This window comes from Pleurodeles waltl, chromosome 7, assembly GCF_031143425.1.
Source record: "Pleurodeles waltl isolate 20211129_DDA chromosome 7, aPleWal1.hap1.20221129, whole genome shotgun sequence".
NCBI classification, from domain to species: domain Eukaryota; kingdom Metazoa; phylum Chordata; class Amphibia; order Caudata; family Salamandridae; genus Pleurodeles; species Pleurodeles waltl.
This window is the reverse complement of record NC_090446.1, coordinates 1,165,175,541-1,165,198,756: the sequence shown is the minus strand read 5'-3', so window position 1 is coordinate 1,165,198,756 and position 23,216 is coordinate 1,165,175,541. Positions and strand designations below refer to the sequence as shown.

The window sequence follows — 23,216 nt, the reverse complement described above, 5'->3', positions numbered from 1 at the left end:
CCAAGACCACCCGCATGGCAGCCACAGACGATATTCGCACCATACTAGATCAAGGCCAGACTGCTGCACTCATCCTCCTGGACCTTTCTGCCACCTTCAACATAGTCTCCCATCACACACCATCTCCAGACTCCACAAAACTGGAATCCAAGATCCGACTCTCATGTGGATAGCTTCCTTCCTGACTGGAAGAACACATTGGGTCAAGCTCCCTCCGTTCACCTTAGAACCCAAGGGCCTTATCTGCGGAGTCCCGTAACGCTCTTCACTCAGCCTCTCTTCAACGTATACATGACTCTTCTAGCAGGCATCATTCGGACCCACAGTCTCAATATCATTTCTTACATCGACAACACCCAGCTCATCCTATCCCTCTTAGAAGACACAAATATCACCAAAAGTAACATCAAGATGTGCATGACCAATGTGGCCAATTAGGTGAGAGTTAACTACCTCAGACTCAATGTTGACAAGATGGAGGTTCTGATATTTAGGAAGACAAATTCACCCTAGGACTTCACCTGGTGGCCCACAGAACTAGGCCCCAACCCCACACCCTCTGACGGCACCAGAAACCTGGGCATAGTCTTGCACACCAACCTCACCATGAGTCATCAGATGAATGCCATCACCTCTGCCTGCCTTCACATACTCTGTGTGCTCAGACAAATCATCAAATGGCTCCCACCTGATACCAGAAAGATCGTCACCTCGGCCCTCCTCAGAAGCAGACTAAACTAGGACAATGCTCTCTACTACAGCATCTCCGCTCACCTGCTGTACAAGTTGCAAACTATCCAATATGCTGCTGCCAGAATAGTTCTTAATCTTCCTCACTGCATGCACATCACACATCACCTCTGATAAGTTCACTGACTCCCCATTCAAAAACACTTCCATTTCAAGATGCTTACTCACACCTATGAGGCACTACACAACCAGCCCCCCCTACCTTAACCACTGACTAAAATTCCACCAACCAACTAGGAACCTCTGCTCAGCCATGGCCTCCCTTTCCCCCTGACCCCCTCGTATCCAAATCAGCCAAATCTTGGAATGACATCTCCCAACACATCAAGACAGCACTGTCTCTTATGGAGATCTACAAGGAACTGAAAAATTGCTTGCATATCCTGCAACTACTCAGCACCTGGATACCCACAAGTCCATGCTCCACAAATCTATATTACATCACATTATAGCTAAGTCTGTGCTATATAAATACAAACATACTTGTTTTATAATGTGAACAGTTACCCCACTTATTATACTCTAGGAATGCCCCTTTCTTTTGAGCTGTCACTGAACCCGCCTCATTTTGGGAAATCTAATTGGGGTGCCTCATAATTTTCTTTATCACAGTATCTATGCCACACCTTTAATAGGGTTCATATAAATCTATTTATCTGGTCTGTGGGATTGGTTTCTTGTGCTCATTGGACGATCGTCCCACAAACCTCTTCTTGTTCCCTGAAGCATATGTTTATGATGCAGCTTATGTTGCTTTTAATAAGAAAAGACACATTTCCAATAAGGTGTCAGTGTTTTCTTTTCTGTGTGAGACATGCACACAGGCCCAAGGCTCACTCAGTACAAGCCATCTTGCAGACATCCAGTTCTTACTGACTTTAACGTGCCAAAGCATGAACATTCAGGCATGCACAAACGCTATCTGCATGTGTTATGCAGATGTCTCAGCCCCATTGCATGAAGTGGTAGCCCCACCACTCCGACTTTAAGTAGTAGCGATCCTCCATCCCTCCCGAAGTTAGGGTCTAGGTGCATCCTTCATGGGAGGGGGCCAGTGCCTCTCAGATCCATCAATTCTCTGGGCCTGAAAAACCAACCAGGTACACGATAGCCAAGGCACACCAGAGGAGAAGCAAAAGAAAGTCTAGATGCGGAGCCATGAGAAACAGCCCAGCAGGATCCCAATAGACTACCAGGTACTAAATATACTTGCATTGGCTGAAAAACAGCCAACAGGAAAAGCATGGTGGCCCCTGCAAGCCCACAGACCGACAGCCCCAGACGTTTGCAACGGGTAAGCCTTACCCCGTGACAGTGAGCTCAGCTCAACATAATGCTCATTTGAGGCCAGTGAACTAATTAAAAAATATATATACTAGAAGGAATCACGTCCTGAAGCCAATCGTTATGGACTGCTGCCAGTAGAAACGGAAACAAAAGAACAGGATATGGTTTGTTTGGGCCTCCTCCATTTCGTGGGCCGGCGTTTTATAGAGAGGCCAGAGAGTGACGTCGGAGTAGGTCGCTCGGGTCGTTTATTTTTTAGCGAGATCACGTGGTGTTTTTGGGAGGTGAACATTCCTCGATTAAGTTAACGACAGGGTCGAGGAAGGGTTGAAGGGATAATGTGCGTCAAAGTCTGATAAATTTTTTATTTGTAGTTATCCTAAGACCGATTCAATGATAAATTAGATATTACATAACATGTTGTCATCGACTAGAGTTAAGGCACTGGTTAACACGCACAATATAAGCAAAGTAAATAATAATTATGCAGCACGTAAGATTGTAAAAGTTGCAAAAGACACCTTTCACTATTGCTCAGTTGTATAGCCCTTAATGCAGTGCTTGAAATTGAAAAATTAAAGTGCAGGTACTCTGTTGTGCCACAGTACCTGCTTGTTTCTGAGAAGTGCCGGTACTCTCTAATTAAAAGTATTGCGTTTTTCTTGAGATGTGCCGGTACTCTCCCTCTCAAAATAAAAAAGTGCCGGTACTCAGTACCGGACAGTACCGGCCCATTTAAAGCACTGCAGGCTTAATGTACGTACGTCAGATAGACGAAAAGCTAGGCAGGTGCTGCCACAATTCAGACTCATGACCTGCAGTTTTGGTCATCAACAGATGCCAGGGCAGCCCACTTAATTCACTAGGCCATGTTACTAGCTCTAACTTAACGATTCTCTATTTGTCAGCTTTATAACCGCAGTGGGGAAGAGGATGTCTGGGGGAGGGGCCTGAATGGTTTCAGTCCTTTTACCAGTGCAGGCGAGAAAGGGCGCAGAGCGATGTTCACAACTGGCGTAGACATGCTGCTGTTTCCAGACTGCCCGCGGTTGCTGTATTTCTGGTTTCTGCTCATTTGCAGCTGCACCGGTATGTACTGTACAATTTGCAGATTTTTGTTCTCATTTTGAGCCCAAAGAACGGATGCAGCAGGTGCAACGGCACATCGACCGGGCATCCCAGATGTACTATGCACCTCAAGTATTTTACTATCCAAGAAGGGCAGGTGACCCATTTTCTTCCATGGCTTATAACCCTTGCTGTTGGTATTCATAGCAGTCAGCCATGTGGCAAGTATGTGCGCATCTAATTTGGGTCTGGTGGCTCAGTTGACTGATACATTTACTCCAGTATCTGTGTTTCAACCCACAGCCACCCGTTCAAATCCTAGTGGGTGCACTCAGTCTTTTATCCTTCTGATGCTGATAAAATATCTACCACTGAAGTGGGCAACACTTAATAGGCATTATCTGTGAATAGCACCAAGAGATGTTCTTGGGAGTGTATATGAGTTGTGCACAGAAGCCTGTTAGATCTGTATGCAAAGGCATATCGTGTTGCTGACGCGACTAACTTCACGGTATTCAAAAACTGTGTAAAAGACATTCAGTCCAACGTATACATTAATAATGTACTCACCCCTCATTGAGCAGAGGGCCCCATTTCCCCCTGTTATGGCTGTAATTAATTATCCAGTCAAGAAGGCAGGGAAACATTTTCCTTGCTAGTATTAGGCCTCATGCTACCCTTCCTGTGCCAGTGGGGTCTTCCGAGCAGCCTATGATGAGGTGTGCTCTCTGTACAGCTTCTGATGGCAAGTGATTTCATTAACTTTGTGGCACGAAGAAGGCAACCATCGCGAAATAAACAAAAACAAAAAAATGATTTTCCTTTTGTAATACTCACAGGCTCATATCATCTGTGCTTATTGTTGAACTGTTAGTCCCAGAACCAGTAAAAGTCCAGCGTTGTTATCGATGTTTCCTTTATAATGCTTTCTATAAACTAAGGCATCGGCTTATAATATAAAGTGAGAACTTGAAGTGATCATTTAAAGCGTACAGTTTGGGGCATATGATGTTCTAGATAGTTGAAGAGTTGGAGATGTGTCAAACATTAATACATTTTTGTTGTATCTACAGCTTTACAGGACGTGTTTTGCTTTTGTCTGCAAATGTACATACAAAAGGTGTGTAGCTCTTTTAAAGACTCTAGAGTTTGACCCAGTACAACTGAATATTAAAAAGGGCCCTTTAAAGGGTCTGTTGTATGCAAATCATAATAACTGACTCAATAAGCATGTATTATTATCACATATATATGCGTAAATCAATATCTATAATCAGAGAAATGATTTGGTACTTGGACCTGTGACTTTGAAGCAGAAATAGCAAATTTGCATGCATCTTTTACACATGAATAACAGTTCCATGAATTAATTGCTAGCCCTTTGGCTTTGATTAAATCATATCATGGTGTTACAACCAGGATGAAAACATGTACTAAAGTGTCAATGTCCTGCGCAGTCAGAAGTGCACTTCAATTTGTCACAAGTAATCAGGCGCATAACTGAAAACTACTGTTGGAAATTAGGTTACTGGCTGAGGGGGACAAAACCCCTACTCAAGCAGCAATCACAATCTCTGTCAGGGTGAAATACAAGCAAACCTCAGATGAATCTATGCTCAAATCGCTGGTAATTTGGTACAAAAGCAATCAAGCTTAACTTGAAGGCAATATGTAAAGTATTTATGCAGCACTTCAAACAGTAATACAGTCATAACACAACACAAGAAAAATACCGCAACCATTTAGAAAAACAGAGTAAGATGTTACAAATTACTTGAGACCAAAACAACAAAAATACAATCAGTAGAACTGGAGATATGCATTTTACATGTTGTATATAAAAACAGTGCTTAAAACCACACAAAGTGGCAACTGTGATTATCTGGTTGCACCAGACTGGGACAAAATCACAAGTTCAGACCAACCGTGATGGCATGTGTGCAGGATATAGGGACCCAGTTAAGGCACCTGAACAAAGTACCTTAACTCCTGTTTTGAGATGCATTGAGAGATCCACTGTCACAGATGTGTTGCGCAGATTCAATTATAAGGAGCAGTGGGTCTGTGATGTGGAGTCCTGCATCGTCATCAAGGATGCTGTTGACAAAGGACTTGTGATGTGAAGTCCTGAGTCGAAGATACACCGGTCACAGGTGGGCTTGGAGGAAGCTGCAGGGCTGCTGTGCAGAGTCCTACATTGTCATCGAGGAGGCCATCGATGAATGGTTTGTGATGCAAAGGCCTGTGTCAAGGATCCATTGTGCAGCAGTGGTTCCAAGGAGACTGCAGGCTGCGATGCGCGGTCCAGCATCAGGGATGGGTTGTGCTGTAGCACTTCCAATGCATCTGTGAGAAGATGCGTCATGATGCATCAGTTCTGCTCACAGAACTACAACTGGGCTGACAGAGCACCTTCATGCCCACTTTTAAGGGTCCAGGACTGGGGTGGCACCGCTTGAGTGGTAGTACTCACTGCAGACAGAATCCAGATATTAGGTGCAAGGTGGTTGGAACCTTTTCTGTCCCTGAGGCTCTGAATAGGAGGCCAGCCAACTAGCCATTGAAGTCACTCTGGTGGTCCTGGGTTCAGGATGCAGGTCCAGTTCTGCACTCAGACAACAAGGCAGCAGGGCAACAGTGTAGCAGTCCCTCTTGCATAATAGCACAGCAGTCCTTCTGAGTCTTCCAGAAGTCCAAATGTGCAATAAAGAGTTGGGTCTGAGAGTCCAGTATTTATATCTGGGTCCACTTTGAAGTAGGAGAAGATTCTAATGAATTCCCTTAGACGTCTTTGAAGTTCGCTGTCTCCAATGTTCTGGCTCGAAGCTGGCTGCATGAACAATGAATTGGTGAAGAATCCTTTGTGTGAAGGCAATAAAACAGCCAATTCAGTTGCAAGTGGTGCTGTGCCCAGTTCCTTCCCTATCCTGCCAGTTGATGGCCCATTCATGCACACCTAATCCCACTAATGTGCAGCTGTATGGGAGGATTAAACAAAGTCCAGCTGCCAGAGACACCTAGTCATGTGACCCAGGAACAGGCTGCAGGCATCAAGTAGTTAGGGCAGGAAACTGCCAACTTTCCAAAGTGGCATTTTAAAAAATTGTAACTTAAAATCCGACTTTACCATTAGAGAGGATTTTTAATTCCAATTGCTCAATCACCAAACATGGCATTCCTATCTGCTCCCAATTTAAAGTTATCAAATATTAAATGGAATAGGTTAACCCAATGTCAACCTATTGGAGAGGCAGGCCTCACAGTAGTGAAAATAAACGTAGGAGTTTTTGAACTACTAAAACATATAAATGTTAAATGAACATGACCAACTTTTTAAATGCACTGCACCCTGTCCTATGGGCTATTCAAGGCCCACCCTACAGGTGACCTAGATATATAAAAAAGGAAGGTTTGGGTTTGGCAAAAGGTTTAGTTTGCCTGGTCAAAATGACAGTCTCAAACTGCTCACACAGGCTACAATGGCAGACCTGAGACATGTTTAAAAGGCTACATAAGTGGGAGGCACAATTATTGCAGAAGACCCACTAATAGCATTTAATTTACCGGACAAGGGTACAAGTAGCACCACTTTACTAGGGACTTACAAGTAAGTTAAATATGTCAGTTGGGTGTAAGCCAATGTTATCATGTTGTAGGGTGAAAGCACAAGCACTTTAGCATTGGTTAGCAGTGGCAAGGGGTGCAGAGTTGTAAAAGCCGACAAAAACAGTTCAGAAAACAGGGTGAAGGCAAAACGTCTGGGGATGACCCTACAGAAAAGGCCAAGTCCAACAGCTACTATATGAAAAAACAAATGGATGCAGTTTCCGAGCATCAGTCTTATATTGGCTGAAAATATATCAGCATTTGTTGACATTTCTAAATTATTCACACAGCACAACAGAGCACAGCACAATACACAATAAAGAGCAAAGTAACAGCACAACGTTACTTTAATGTGGCATGACACAATAAAGCAGTCAAAACAGAACACCACACAGCAACCAAAGTACCACATGACAATGGCACAATAAATCCATACAGCACACAAACACAACACAAAAAGCAACACGATACAACACAACAAAAATGCAACATAACAAGTATGCACAAATATTCTAGTCACACATTACCACCACCACCACCACAAACCTCACAAACCTCATTCAGTATGGTGGAAAAATGTATTTGAACCAGTCACCAGTGCTTACTTTGAGATGTGGCAGCAGGTGGGGCCCATCAGCACAGTGGATTAAAGAAACATGAGCTGGAATCAAGTAGTCAGCACCCTCAATACTTGTGGCGCGGCCATGCACTTTTTAGTAAAATGTAGAGCTTCAACACCTTTTCTTTACAAATTAGGAATAAGAATTGGTCAAGTGCTTCTTTGTTTACCAACAAGGGCACATATTTCCCCAGACAAAAATGTTTTGTGATACCACTCTTTTCTTTTTGCACAGCATTTATGGCCAAGATCATGCATGAAAGAATGCTTAGCAGTCACTTACATTTGGTCTGTGTAACAGTCCTCAGCGCTAGGTCGTTGCAATCCCTTTTGACTGCATCCTGCTCAAAAGGTATTTTTGAAGTCAGATAAGGCACACTGCAGCGACAAAGAAAGTATGCGTCTGTTCAAGTTGAACTTGCTTTGATACACATATTTCCACGGAAATTGTAGAGCGGCTTCTTCAGGCAAAGGGGTTGCTATGTAAAGAACTATTCTGTGATGGAAACTATTCATATCAGATTGCAGAGCAGACAGCATTTGGGGAAGATCACAGACATTTTGCATTTACATTTGGTTACTCAAAGCAATAACCGTCAGTCTCTAATTTACTCTTTATTTTGGGCCAAATTTGTGACACGCCCAAATTAGTCTTTACTTATGCTAGACAACTTAACTTGTAGGGAACTTTCAGGCCTCTTGTGCAACTGCCTGCCCTGTGTGCACTGCACACCGGGCAGTCTGGTGCACAAGAGGCCTGGCAGCTTTCATTGCCTACGTCCCTTTTCAGGCCAGGGCCGGAAGCAGTACTGATGTTTCAGGCCACTTGTCCATGGGCCTGCCCCGTGTTCACTACACACTAGACAGGCTGGTGCACAAGAGTCCTGAAACAGCAGCTTTCACTGCCTACAGCCCTTCTGAGTGTGCCCGATCTTAGAAGCACTAAGCAGGGTTGGGCCTGGCTGACCAGGCCTGACCGTGCTTAGCATTTTCGAGATGGGCGCATTCAAGAGGACTCCACAGGGCACAGAACTCCGGCCTTGCGGAATTAGACTGAGTTTTTTTCAACTCCATGGAATTCCACGAAGTAGGACTCCGTTCACTCCAACCCAGACCTAGTGAGTGCAAATGTGTAAAAATACATTGCCTAGGGGCGGGGAATTAGAGAAATCAAATAGGTTGAGCACACTCTGGCAACACTCAAACATGATGATCTGGAATCGCCAGCCCTCATCATCATTTTCCAGTTCCCCACCTTCAGACTTCTCAAACCCTCACACAATAGACAAATAGTTCTTCTGAAATAATTTGGCTACATTTAAAGCACTCCTAATCAAGTCTCTCTGTACTTAAAATGTGTTAGGACTCACTTCTACCCCAATACTTTTGGTGGACGGCATATTTGAAAACAACACTTACCATGCAACACCATTGTTCAGTTATTACCCAAAATTACTGTAAATGGTTTGAGAAAGTTAATTAATGAAACATACCCAGAGATATTTTTCTCTTCCTTGTGTCACATTTAATGTTCATTTTGATATCTATTACAATGGAAACAGATGTCTTTTACTGCGTGTCACAATCGTATGTTCTCATGGTTGTTATTGCAGAGTCGCCTAGTGCACTTGAACCTCACATAATTCTTTGACCGCCTCTAAATGAAGAAGCTAAATATCTACTACCATGCTCTCCCTCCCAATCCCGATGTGTCCATGGAGTCCACCTCCAATCTGTAGCGAGATCTATTCACAAACGCTGGGATTATGGCTTTGATTGTGATTATGCCCCATGGTGTTACTCCCACAAATTTAAAAGGCATTTCAACAGAGAAATGTCTTAACTTTATGCTTAGAAATGCTCCTTGTAGATATTTATAACTGCCCCTTCAAGTGTGACTACACCATGGGCAGATACACGCACTAAACTGTATATGTCCCTCCTCCGCTCCCAAGGGCACTCCAGGGGAAAAACCCTTGACAATTTGTCTGAAATGTATGGTATTGATATTGATAGCAAACATTTAAATACTTGCAGCACCTTAGGCATTGGGCTTCAAATGATCCTCAGCATTTCAGTTGCACTCACCAATCACCTTAATGCTTATGATGAAAAGACAACCAGCCCTCTGGAACCTCAGTCACTTAATTCCCCATCTCATTTCCCTAATCATGACACTTCCAATGAACAACAACATCAAACGCTCAAAATCCCAAGCTTGAAGATGATCCAAACTAAGCCCTAACCCTTCCCGTCTACTCCTCTTGTCCGACCGGCTTACCATACCGATTTACACATACTTTCCCCTGACTCATCATAGCCATCTTTGATCAGAAGTGCACTTCTTCATGCCCAATCTGCAATAAAGCATGTCTCTGGCATCAGTAAACCAATGAAAAACACCTTCCCTCACTTCCTCACCATTACAGAATCCTGGACATCAGGCTCTTTTTAGCATCACCATGCTGTTTTTACTGCAAGCTGTAACTTCCTCATGCACAACAAAACCACAGGTCATGGCATGGAAGTGATACTGGCACAAGAAATGGATCTTCTGTTCCTTAGCTTGAATTGTAGTCTTATTCCCCAATAGCCTTTAATTATGTTTCCTAAACAATCTCTTTTACTTGGCCCAAAACATCGTAATCATTGGCAAGAGTGCCATCCTTTTGGGAAGTCTCAAAATTAGATCTCATGCCCAAGTGCTTATGCCCAAGTACTGAATCGTGAAAATGATCTTCTTGGTTTTCTTCAAAGACACAGTCAGCAGGTCATGACCACATTTTATTTTAATTAGAAGATTTTACAATTTCATGCAACCCTTTCACTGTCCTGTGCTGATCATATGTTGCATCTCCTACTCCATCCATAGCAAACTCAACAAAGTGGATACCTATCAAAACAGCAAAGCTGCTGTCATCTGTTACAGAATCTTCAAAAAACATGGTCAGTGACTCCCTCATGATAGTGTTATTGGCCTGATTATCAGGCCTGTTGTGATATACACTTTCTCATATGTCATTGTTACTTGAGAAATATTTGACTACCACCATTGACAAATTAACTCTAGAATCAGAAGAAAACATTAAGGCCCTCATTATGACATTGGCGGTAAGTGCCGCTTACCCCCATGCTGACTGCCGCCAACATACCGCGACCGCAGCGGTATACCGCTATGCGTATTATGACCCACACATAGAAATCTGCCACTATACAGACACACACACAAATCCGCCAGCCCAAAGGTCTGTGATAAACTGGTGGTACCAAAACTCACACCGTTATGCCAACAGAACTACGCCCACAGCATTATGACCCAGGAATCACAGAGGCGAACATTCAACCACGGTAAACCACTGGCGGTACATACCGCTGCGTTCAAAATACAAACACACATACAAAACAACACCACATTGGACAATTCAAACTACACACACCTGACACACATACGCACACCACACCCACACACAACTATAAAACACACACCCACATTACCTACAACTCTTTACCACTACAAACAATTTACAACTGAGAGAGAGACACGCCAGGAGCGCCCACAGAACACCATTACCCATACAACATCCACGCACCTCACAGCACACACCCCAACACATCACCCCACACACCCTCACACACACCACTCACACTACACCCATGGCACCACAAAGACACCCCAGAATCTCAGAGGAGGAGCTAAGGGTCATGGTGGAGGAAATAATCTGGGTAGAGCCACAGCTATTCGGATCACAGGTGCAGCAGACGTCCATTGCTAGGAAGTTGGAGCTATGGTGGAGAGTCGTGGACAGGGTCAATGCTGTGGGACAGCACCCCAGAACAAGGGATGACATCAGGAAGAGGTGGAATGACCTATGGAGGAAGGTGCGTTCCGTGGTTGAAAGACACCAGATATCTGTACAGAGGACTGGCAGTGGGCCCTCACCTCTTCCCCCACAACTAACAACATTTGAGGAGCAAGTCTTGGCAATAAGCATCCTGAGGGCCTGGCAGGAGTAGCAGGAGGACTGGACTCTGGTAAGTCAAATCTTTACTACTTTCACCCCCCACCTGCATGCCATTACATACCCCTACCCTCACCCCCATATCCCCACCACCTCACATATACCCCACCATCACAACCCACCCATTCCAGTAACCAGCACTGTATGCACCACCAATGCATGGACACCACTCACAGCCCTGCATGGACACCCATCACCACAGCATGCACACTAGTGACAATCACTTAGCCAACCAAATAACAAGTCACACAAGCCAAAGCTGCCTTGGTAATAACAACCATAGGGGGAAACATACCCATGCACAAGATGTCACACGCAGTAACAATAACACTGCTTTTACATACCCACAGGACCCCGACACAACGTCACCGGAGAGGAGGTGCCAGCAACATCCAGTCACCCCTGAAGAGGCCCACAGTGATGACAGCAGCCCTGCACACCTGGATCAGGATGACCTACCTGGGCCATCAGGGACCTCTGGACAGTCGATTACCCAGACACAGTCCCATGCCACCACAGAGCCTCCTCCCTCAGGAAACACCACCACAGCACCCACCCAGTGAGCCGATACCACTGTCCCCACACACCACTACAGGGACCTAAGGCAACCCCACAAACACAGGATGATCAGGGATCTGGGGTCACTGTCAGTGGGCACAAGGTTCAGGGAACAGAGGCACAGGACAACAGGGAAGCTGGGAGGACTGCTGTGCGACAGGGGGAGGAGAGGCCCAGGGAATCAACTCTCCACAAGACACTCACCAACATCCTGGGAGCATACCACTATTCCCAGGAGACCAGGGGCCAGATACTGGCCAAGGTGCAGGAGACCCAGCGACTGCCGGAGGGACAGTACCTGGGGATTAGGGAGGACCTGAGGGACATCCACACCAGCCTGGTCACCATTGCAGGGGTGCTGGCAGACATGGCCAACACCATGAGGGAAGCAGTGGCACACAACGGGCCCCTGACACTAGCCACACCGATGACCAGCCTTCCATCTCCACTGCCGCTAGTGGACAGGAGGCCCCGCCACATGAACAACAGGCCACCAGCACCCCTCCCCTTGTCGAAGGAGAACTACCACGCAAACGGTCCCTGCGATCCAGGCAGAAGCCAGAGAACATTGCCAAAACCCCCCTAGTAAATACGACTTTCATGATTGTCACCCTTGTGTCCCACTCTGTCACCCTGTCCACCTTGAGCTGCCATTGCTCCACTTCCTATGCCCCCTTGGACAATTCACCTGTGATACCAATAGACTGGACTCTATTCTGGACTTTCCTCCATCAGCAACTCAGCCCATTGCAATACCCCCTCTACTTATTAGCACCTAAATAAACACTCCTGGAACAAATACAAGTGTGGAGTCTGTCAATTGATTGAAATATGTATTCGTTTAACAAGCTGTAAACATTGCAATTCAACTGTACAGTTATGTATAAATAGGTATGACCCGTAGTGGGCAGCAGAAAACACACCAGGAACCAGAGTGTGGCACAGATATCTGAAAATAGAGATGCCAAAGGGTATAGTAAGTGGCCATAGAATTGCAAAAATCAGCCTTCCATGTACAATGTCCAACACAAAACTGCAAGGGAAGGTGAATTTACAGTGTCTTACCTGTGTGTCACTGGAAGTACTGTTGAATTATAGTTGTTCTGTTGTCCACATCCTCTTCCTCTGCCTCCTCTTCGTCACTGTCCACAGGCTCAATCACTGCCACACGACCATCTCCATCCTCATCCTCCTGCAGAAAAGGCACCTGGCGTCTCAAGGCCAGGTTGTGCAACATGCAACATGCAACGATGATCTGGCAGACCTTCTTGGGTGAGTAGCATAGGGATTCACCTGTCAGATGGAGGCACCGGAATCTGGCCTTCAGGAGGCCAAAGGTGCGCTCAATGATCCTCCCTGGTCGCCCATGTGCCTCATTGTAACGTTCCTCTGCACTTGTCCTGCCCTTCCTCACTGGGGTCAGTAGTCATGAGAGGTTGGGGTAACCAGAGTCACCTGTTACCATTGAGGTATACCTGTTAGCCAGACACTCACCCTTAGGGCCAAACCCACACCCATATACCAACAGACACTGGGTGGGGACCATAGGCTCACCTATTAGCCACACCCTGTGCCTCTGGAGTTGGGCCATCACATATGGAATGCTACTATTCCTCAAGATAAAGGCATCATGCACAGACCAGGATACTTTGCATTCACTTGAGAGATGTACTGGCCAGGCACACTATCTGCACATTTAGAGAGTGAAAGCTCTTTCGATTTCTGAACACTTGTTCATTTCTCCGGGGGGGGGACAAAGTCAATATGTGTACCATCAATAGCACCAATGATGTTGGGGATATGTCCCAGTGCATAGAAGTCAGCCTTCACTGTGGTCAAATCCTCCACCCGGGGGAATAACATGTAGCTGCACATGTGTTTCATCAGGGCTGACAACACTCTGGTCATCATGTTTGAGAACATAGGCTGTGACATCCCTGCTGCCATGGCCACTGTTGCTTTGAAGGAGCCACTTGCCAAGAAATGGAGCACTGACAGGGCTTGCACAAGAGGGGGGATCCCAGTGGAGTGATGGATAGATGAGTTCAGGTCTTGCTCCAATTGGGCACACAGCTCTTGGATTGTGGCCCTATCAAGTCTGTAGGTTAGGATAATGTGCCTGTCCTCCATTGTTGCCAGGTCCACCAGGGGTCTGTACACGGGGTTATGTCTCCATCTCCTATTCATCCTCAGCGGTTGAACTCTAGGATGAAAAACGGTGAGCAGACGGCCATATTCAAAGATATCCTCAGAGTAAAATGTCTTGCATTTTGTGACAGAAACAGTATGTGATCGTGTAGGTCTGTTAATTTGCCTATGTCTGCTGTGATGCAGTTATGTGCCATGGCCTGTTCCCCCTGAAATGGTGGCCACCTGACCTGTGAGGAGGGACAAGTGGAAATGAGGTAATTACGCTGACGTTGTGCGCCGTTGCGGGAGGCAGTCGACGACAGCCGTGCAACACCTCATTGGTTATCTTTGGGGCCTATGAGTTCCATGAGACAATGGTGATGTACTCCGGTGGTTACGGTACGCACCGCCATGGACGTGACCACCATTTTCTATCTGTTCACTAACTTGCTACCTTACCTTCAACAGAAGAGGACCTACACTGCAAGTGCTGCTGTGACCTGTGTCTGGAAGCTACCATGGCTCGAGTGTCTGGGGAAAGGGCCCCTGCCTTCACTTCGGATGAGTTGGAGAGACTAGTAGATGGGGTCCTACCACAGTACCATTTACTTTATGGTCCTCCAGACCAAAAGGTGAGTACACTGTGAGCACGATGCATGTGGCATGAATGCATGGAGTGCTGTGTGTGTAAGCCTTGTGTGGGGGGGGTGGCTGAGGGGTCCTGGGCAGAGTGCTGAATGTTTGGTGGGCAATGTCTGTGCGTAAGGGGATGGGAGGGATATGGTGGGCCATGAGTGTAACAGGCCGGACGGGATGACTATGGGCCTGATTCTAACTCTGGAGGACGGTGTTAAACCGTCCCAAAAGTGGCGGATATACCACCTACCGTATTACGAGTTCCATAGGATATAATGGACTCGTAATACGGTAGGTGGTATATCCGCCACTTTTGGGACGGTTTAACACCATCCTCCAAAGTTAGAATCAGGCCCTATGTATCTTTTTCTGCAAGTCAGAAAAAGTGTATTGGGCGTGCCATCGCCAAGGACGTGTGGACCCTCGGGCCACCAGAGATGGCAGAGGTCCAGCTGGGGATGGCCTCCCAATGAGGAAGGGGTGCCCATCATACCCTGATCCCCTGACGGTGGCCTATCCGGAGTTGGATGGGCGCTTGAAGGGATCACAGCAGCCACAAGGGGGTGAGTACAGTTTCAGAATCAGGAAATTGCACCCCTCTTGAGGTGCTATCTGGGTGGGGGATGTGGGTCTGTGGGTGCCCCTAAGCCAGGACGAACATGGCAGGGTAGGTTCAATGATGGGCAGGCTCAGATGCACTCCAAACCAAAATATGCTAGTGGGCATCTGCTACTGGGCAGGGTCCTGTGGGTTTCAGGTTTGCTGCTATTGGCGTTAGGCATCGTACCCCATGGCCTGGTGACTAGCATTTTAACTGGTAGTGCATGGCGTAGTGCATAGGGCTGTTCCCTGTGTGTTTTGTATGCCAACAGTGGTGTTGTTGCTGGCATTGACCAAGTGTATCCTCTGTCTCCCCCCCCTTTTTGTTTTGTCACCCTGTCCTTGTGTGCACTAGCATCATCTGGCGGAGGAGCCGAGGCACTGGCGATGGAGGCAGCTGCATCCCACATGGCCCATGAGGCCGAATCTACCGAAGGTGAGGGCACCAGTGGGATGGGACAGTTCTGACAGCAACACCTCCTCCGATGGAAGCTCCCTGGTGGTGGCGGACACCTCTGTGGCCACCCTAACTACAGGTACAGCTGCCACCCGTACCAGCACTGCCCTCCCAAGAGCCCCTCAGCGTGTTTCCTATGCCCACTCACTTAGGAGGGTGGGCATCTCATTCACCCCAGGCACCTCAGGCCCTGCCCCAGTCAGCGCTGCTGCCCTCAGTGATGAGGCTATTGACCTCCTGCGATCCATCTTTGTTGGGCAGTCAACCATTGTGAATGCCATCCAGGGTCTGACAGGTCATTTGCAACAAACAAATGCATTCCTGGAGGGCATTCACTCTGGCATGGTGTCCCAACAGAGATAGTTCCAGGCTCTGGCCAATTCCCTGAAGGCAGCCTTTGTCCCTGTCTCTAGCTTCCCACCTCCAACTTCCTCTACCCAGTCCCATTCCCCTCAACCCCAGCCTATCCCAAGCACACCTTCAAATCAGCATGCACCGAAATCAACACACAGAAGGGGCTCAGACAAACACAAGCATCACACTTCATCCCACAGACACTCACACAAGCACCATACAGATGCAGACACACCAACATCCACTGCCTCCACTATGTCCCCCTCCTCCTCGTCGTCCACCTCCCTCCCAGTAGCGTCTCCACTCGCACTTGCATGCAATACATCCTCATCCACTACCTCCATCACCATCACACCCTTCACTGGCAGTCACCACCCCCCCATCCATGCACACGTCCCCTGTGTCCTCTCCCACTGTGTCTGTGCCCCCTCCTCCCAAAGTACACAAACGCAAGCACTCAGACACCCAACAGCCATCCACCTCACAACAGCATCCAGCCCATGCACCTGCACCCAAACTCAGCAGACAGACACCTCCCACCACCACTCCCTCTTCCTTCCACTCCCAAACCTTCACCCTCTTCCAGCCCCAGTGTACCTAAGAGGCTATTCCTCTCCACTCTTGACCTATTCCCTGCCCCTCCCCCACCGTCCTTCACTTTGAGCCAGGGTGGGCAGAACCCAGGCCAGCACCTCTGCCACCCAGTCCACGGCCACTGTAGTTTCTGCAGCTACTGCAGGTGTGAGTGGCTCCAAGGAGACACCTGTAAGCACTGTCAGTGGGCTGCACCAGCTGCCAAGGGGAACAAGGGACCACCAGTTACTAAGGGCAAGGAGGCACCACTAGCTAGCAAGGGCAAGGAGGCACCACCAGCTAGCAAGGGATTGGAGGCACCACTAGCTACCAAGGGCAAGGACGCAGCACCAGCTGGCAAGGGCAAGAAGGGACCACCAGCTACCAATGGCAAGGAGGCACCACCAGCTGCCAAGGGCAGGAAGGGAACACCAGCTGCCAAGGGCCGTAAAAAAGGCGCAGACGCAGCAGGCAAGATGGATCTGGTGCTGGAGCAGCATCTGGGCAAACAACACCAGGCATGGCACTTCAGCCATCCAAGGCTGCGGGGAAAGGGCTGGATCCTCCCCCCATCACTGGCCGAACCGCCGCCAGCACCGCCGCCAGCACCGCCGCCAGCACCGCCGCCAGCACCACCACCTGCACCACCACCTGCACCGCCACCAGCACCACTGCCAGCAGCAGCCCAGTGGGCAGCTGTCCAAGGATGCTGGACAATGGCTGCAGCTGCCCCCCACCACTGGCAGCACCTCCGCCAGCACCGCTGCCTGCGCCGCCACCTGCACCGCCACCTGCACCACCACCAGCACCACTGCCAGCAGCCCCAGTGGGCAGCCGTCCAAGGCTGCGGGGGAAGGGCTGGAGCCTCCACCAACCACTGGCAGCACTGCCACCGGCACCGCCACCTGCACCACCACCAGCACCACTGCTAGCAGCAGTAGCCCGAGTGGGCAGCCGTCCGAGGCTGCAGGGGAAGGGCTGGAGCCTCCCCCACTACTGGTAGCACTGCCACCAGCCCGGCCACTGCCACCACTGAGCAGCCATCACCACCGGCAGGCAGTGTGTAGTCGTGCCTCCATGGGCTGTAGTGCATCCTGGCCCCTGCAACAACAGTAGGTGTGACACCCAGGTGAGAGACTGTGACCTTGCACCATCCAAGATCTGCATCACTGGGCACAATGCCCCCTCCAGAACCAGTGGAAAAGGCATCCACTCACCCCCTCCTTGCCAGGATGAAGCACATTGGGCACAAAGCCCCCTCCAGAACCAGTGGAAGAAGGCATCCACTCACCCCCTCCTTGGCAGGATGAAGCACACTGGGCACAAAGCCCCCTCCAGAACCAGTGGAAGAAGACATCCACTCACCCCCTCCTTGCCAGGATGAAACACACTGGGCACAAAGCCCCCTCCAGAACCAGTGGAGAAGCCATCAACTAGAGAGACTGTGGCTTTGCACTCCCCAGGACCAAGCAGTGGGCAAACCACCCACTTGAGAGACTGTGGCTTTGTACTCCCCAGGACCAAGCAGTGGGCAAACTACCCACTAGAGAAACTGTGGCCTTGCACTCCCCAGGAACAAGCAGTGGGCAAACCACCCACCTGAGAGATTATGGCTTTGCACTCCCCAGGACCAAGCAATGGGCAAACCACCCACTAGAGAGACTGTGCCTTTGAACTCCCCAGGACATCGCAGAGGGCATGTAGCCCCCTCCATAAGCAGTAGCATTGTACCATCTTCTGGCTGAGGTACACCCTCTTCCTCTTCCCCCTGAGGTGCCTGTGTATTTTCAACCTGATGCCCCAGCAATGTTCTCTCCATATTGAGGCAGGAGTCAAGTGTGGCCTTTGCCTATGTGATATGGCCCTGTGGTCCACGGACATTTTAGACTGGGCTTTGTCCCTCCATTTGTATATATTGTTAATACTGTTTTGTGCTTTGAGGATGTATTTCTTGACATTTATATAATTACACTTACTTTACTCACTTCCTTTTGTCCTTGCGTTATTCCTGATGGGTACGAGGTGTACATGTAATGTTGTTGCATCTGTTTGTGTGTATGTTGTTGGGGGTGGGGGTGTTGCGTTTTGTGTGTGTGTCACTCTCTTTTTCCTCCCCCCTCCCTTGTGTGCCAGGTCTGGTACTCGGCACCGTTCCTGTTCCTGGTGTAGGAAGAAATATATGAACATGGGGAACACCTGCAGTTCGGGGTCCATGACGTCGTAGTTCTTCCTTGAGTGTCGGAAGGTGAGTTGTTTCCCTTCTGTGTTCTGTTTCCACCGTGCTTTTGATGGCATTCATACTGCCCCAGAAAATCTGCCGGATTGGCTTGTTGTAATAAGGTGGGTGGTACATTGTCTTCCGCCTGGCTGTTGGCGTTACCGCCATGGTGCTTGTTGCTACCACCGTGGCGGTCAGTGTGTTAAAGTGGCTGTCGGTGTTGACGGTTTCCGCCGTGGTCAAAATTCCATTTTTATTAACGTTGGCCTTTATCACCGACCTCCAGGGTTCTAATGAGGGCGTAACTAACTTAGTAAAATCACTAATCTATAAATGGTGCTTTAATGGTCTACAGCTCCTAAAATTCCAAGGCAAATCACTGGAAATGAGCTGGTGGAAATCCAATCTCCCACTGCTCACATGATTTGCCTCATTCACCACAGAGGATTCAAACGTGTGATTCTGTAGTAAAAAAAATCTTTTCCAAACGTGCATCAATACAATGGCTAACTCAGCCAGAGAGTTCTTCATGACCTACTGTTGACACCCAAGGATCTTGTTCACCTTGCGTAGTGTGGGCTCCCACTCCTCTCAACAAATAACCCAGCTTCTTACCAGAATTACACCATACGACTATTTTGGGACCTCAATCAATTATTAGTCTTCAAGGCTTCATAGACGTTTAACATATTTTACCAGTGATGACGAATCAGATCAGTCTGAATTGTATTATTTTCAATGACCTGAAAATCTTGAAAAGATTCTAATTACTCATAATAGCTTTATCTATTCACCGCAGTTCATTGATTTGTTTTTAGAACAAGGTTACATGAATTAAGAAGGAAATATACATGAACAGTAGTAGGGGAACTACAATTTGATAAATTCAGGGTAATGACACCTTTTCAGAGCATGTATAATTCATAGAAACATTTTGGGCCTCATTTACAAGGGCAACGTCACTTTTTCCGACGTTCCGGTGGCGCAGTGCCCTGCTCCATATTTGCAAAGCGGTGTTAAGCCACTTTTTGTGGCTTAACTCCACCTTGTAAATATGTCCCCTTTACACGCATCACTTTGCGTGAAATGGGTGTGCAATGGGTGCAGCTGTGGGTGTTCCACTGCAACACCAATTGCATTCTGATGCTGCCTGAGATTTATGAGAAATCAAAAAACTGAGGCAGCGCCAGGAGTGGCGTTAGAGTGGCGTAACAAGGAGAAATACTTTTATTTCTCCTCACTTTTGATTTTTCTTTGTGTGCTGCATTTTGTTATGCAGGCACCCTTGCACTAGGGTGCCTCCGTTGGCGCTAGGCAGCTAATTTTAGCACCAGCACTAGGGAAAACACAAGGGTGCGCTGTATTGTAGTAAATGTGGTGCATCTCTGCATTTCTGAAATGATGCCGTGCAGCGCTGCCAATTTTGCCGCAGTGCTATCCGCAGTGCTATCCTGCACATCTTTGTAAATGAGGATCTATATTTAAATCAAATTGCTCAGCAAACACCTTGCATTGGTTTTGCATTAGTTTCAAATTTAAAAACACCATCAATAGCAAAAATTAATTTGACACATTGTTCAGATTGGTAATGGAACAAAACCATTGTTTATTAGGCCTTGAACAAAATGGTTTTGAATGGAACATACTATTTAACATCTGTCATTTCTGATGGTTTATCCATATGGCCAATAAATACATATTTGTACAGGTTTTAGATAAATCTGCAGGTCCATTAGCAAAAAGACCAGACCTTAGGTCTAACACATGTTTTCCTATGACTGTAACTACTTGCCTTCTGGACACTAGCAGGACATTATTGCTGGCTAGCGCCATTCCATAAATATGACACCCGGCCGGTGTCTTGGAGTGATGCTAGCTGGCGCCATACTTTTTCACGCAAAAGTGTGCTAAATCAGTTTTGCATGAAAAAGTATAAATGTGGCCCTTGGTTTGTGTGATCTGAAGTTGTAAATATCCTGAGTGAAGGTAATGGACATCTTGGAGTCAGCCTCACCTAACAGCTCACTACAGAACACCAAAATGGAGACAAAAAGTGATCTTTGCAAAACACAGAGCAACAGGCCTGTTGATTGCCTAAAGTATGTGAGATAAAGGCCTCTTCAAGAAACTCAGATGTTACACTTGGTGCTATGACAGTGTAGCTAAGGGCTGGAAGGGTGAGGTTATTGAAGAGAGACTGTTTCCATCAAATAATGAAAGCAGCTTATGAAATACTGTTGCAAAGCTGTAATTCTTTCTAATATTTTTCTTATTAATTGCATTATTTGGTAACTTATTGTTTATATTTCTAGTTACATTTACAAATGTTAACTGCATTAGATAAGGACCTTAATTTTAATAAAGTCTTAAAAATATATAGGGTGGACTCTTGCAGTGTTTATCCAAGGTGAAAGAAGTTTGGAGCTCACTAACAAACAAATGATACAGTAAATCTCGCACAACTGATCGTTACTCAGAACACAACATCCTCAGGTAATGCACAGGTGGTTTGTGGGTTACAGTCCATCAGGTTTCCTCACTCGAGTTTGTAAGTTTGCATTAAACCAAAACTTGGGCAGAGTGTCTAAGGGGCTTAAAACTGGCTTGCATTTTGCAAAATATTGCAAAATACATCAATGGGATGTGCTGCAAATGTTTGCTTTCTTTGCCCATAATCTTATAAGTTTGAGGACCTTTTCAGATATCTATTAGGAGTCCGCTGTACTACAGTTTCTGCACTTGCCCTTTAGTACCACTGACAGTCTGGCATTACTCTTGCTACCCATTCTCAGTTCTCAAGAATTCAGCAGAAGAAACAGAAAGTAAACAGTACTATAAGAGGCCTATTTATGACAACTCTCTTTAGTTTCCACCTCTTGCTCTTTCCCTAACCCATCAGCAATGATCAGCAACAAAGAGCACATTATTACAGCTCACCTCAGAGGCAAGCTCTGCATCAGCTCTCATTTTCCATGATTTGATGTCCATGGAGACCTTGTTTGTAAATAACTGCAATGTTTTCCCTCTTCACTTGAAAAATGTTGGTCTCACCTGCAGTGCCTCCTTTCCTGATGAAAGGTGCAGGTGACTTGTAGCTTGCAGCTATTTTTCTGCTTGTGAAAAGTATGAGCTCAAAGTTGGACAGCACTGGGGGAAATGTTATTTAAATAAAACAATACGCTTTAAACCTCTGACTTTTCTAAACCAGTCTGAAGATTGTGAACATTTACATAATGATAAATATGTTGTAAGTATTTCTTTAATTTTGATATGTCAATCAATACTGTTATTTGGGGTCTTCTAAATTATGCCCCCTGCCCTACCAAGATTCTAAATTTACTGTTAGTGTTTATTTTCTCCTTTCCCTGATGCTATTATTGTTAATACTAATATTCTGTATTTACGTACTTTTAGTAGTTATAGGGGCACAGGCTAGTGCTCCCCTAATTATTAGAATATTATCTGCCATGATGCTGATTCATGTCTTTCTGACACTCTAACTTTTTTTTTTCAGCACTATGTGCAACCCGAGAAAGACAAATTATATTTTCTAACCTGGCTTCTACTAATCAAACACAAAAAAGGTGATGGAAGAATACTTACAAACTGGCAATTGCTCCAGCTAGAATCCCAGCACATAATTTTTTCATCCGCTGTGTTACCCTAGTCTTAAATCCACCTTATGCAAATTATTACTGACTCTGCTTCTCATGGGAACAGTCCATCCTGAACTGAAATGTAGGCCCCCCTCCAGAAGAGAACTCAAGCAACAACAGTATGGTCTCCGCCTTGTTAGGCCTTGTCAGTGAGGTACAACTTGGATCCTATGGCACAGCAAGCAAGGGACCAGATCTGTCCCTACCCTTGACCCTAGGGCATTACACCAAACACACAAAAAGTGATGGGATGAATGGCATTAGACAGTATCTCTCACAGGGTTATGCCATTGGCAAGCTGAGGGTAGCAGCTGAGCATGTCTCCTGCTCCTCCCAAAATGATAGATGTGTTTCCTATTCCTGTCAAAAAGAAGACACTTTTTGAGGTTGTGTAAAGATACCCTAACTCTGAGACAGTGAGAATCTCCAAATTGCCTTAAATGTAAAATAGTCCATGGATGTCTGGGGTTTATACAAGAAATCCAACCCTCGTTGCTAGGCATGCCTAGACTGTGGTCTAGAGAGAGACCATAGACCTGGTGCACAGGAAAAAGGTTGGGTTCAGTATCAAAAACCCTCTAAAAATTATGACTGTTGTTTTGTAGAACAACTTACATTTTCACAGTCTAAACAGCCCGAAATGTGCCAGTAGTCGGCAGACTATTTTTCAAAGCTGCAGACTTAA

The 23,216-nt window shown here is 46.7% G+C and overlaps 1 protein-coding gene across 1 annotated transcript in view; it reads left to right on the top strand.

The window, feature by feature from the left end:
- The first annotated feature begins 3,026 nt into the window (after positions 1–3,026).
- LOC138246069 (uncharacterized) overlaps positions 3,027–23,216 on the top strand; it is a 73,208-nt gene continuing 53,018 nt past the window's right edge. Inside the window, exon 1 of the mRNA XM_069200271.1 lies at positions 3,027–3,126. Within this exon, the coding sequence (XP_069056372.1) occupies positions 3,039–3,126 (88 nt within the window). The 5' untranslated portion in view covers positions 3,027–3,038. The remainder of the gene's footprint in view (positions 3,127–23,216) is intronic.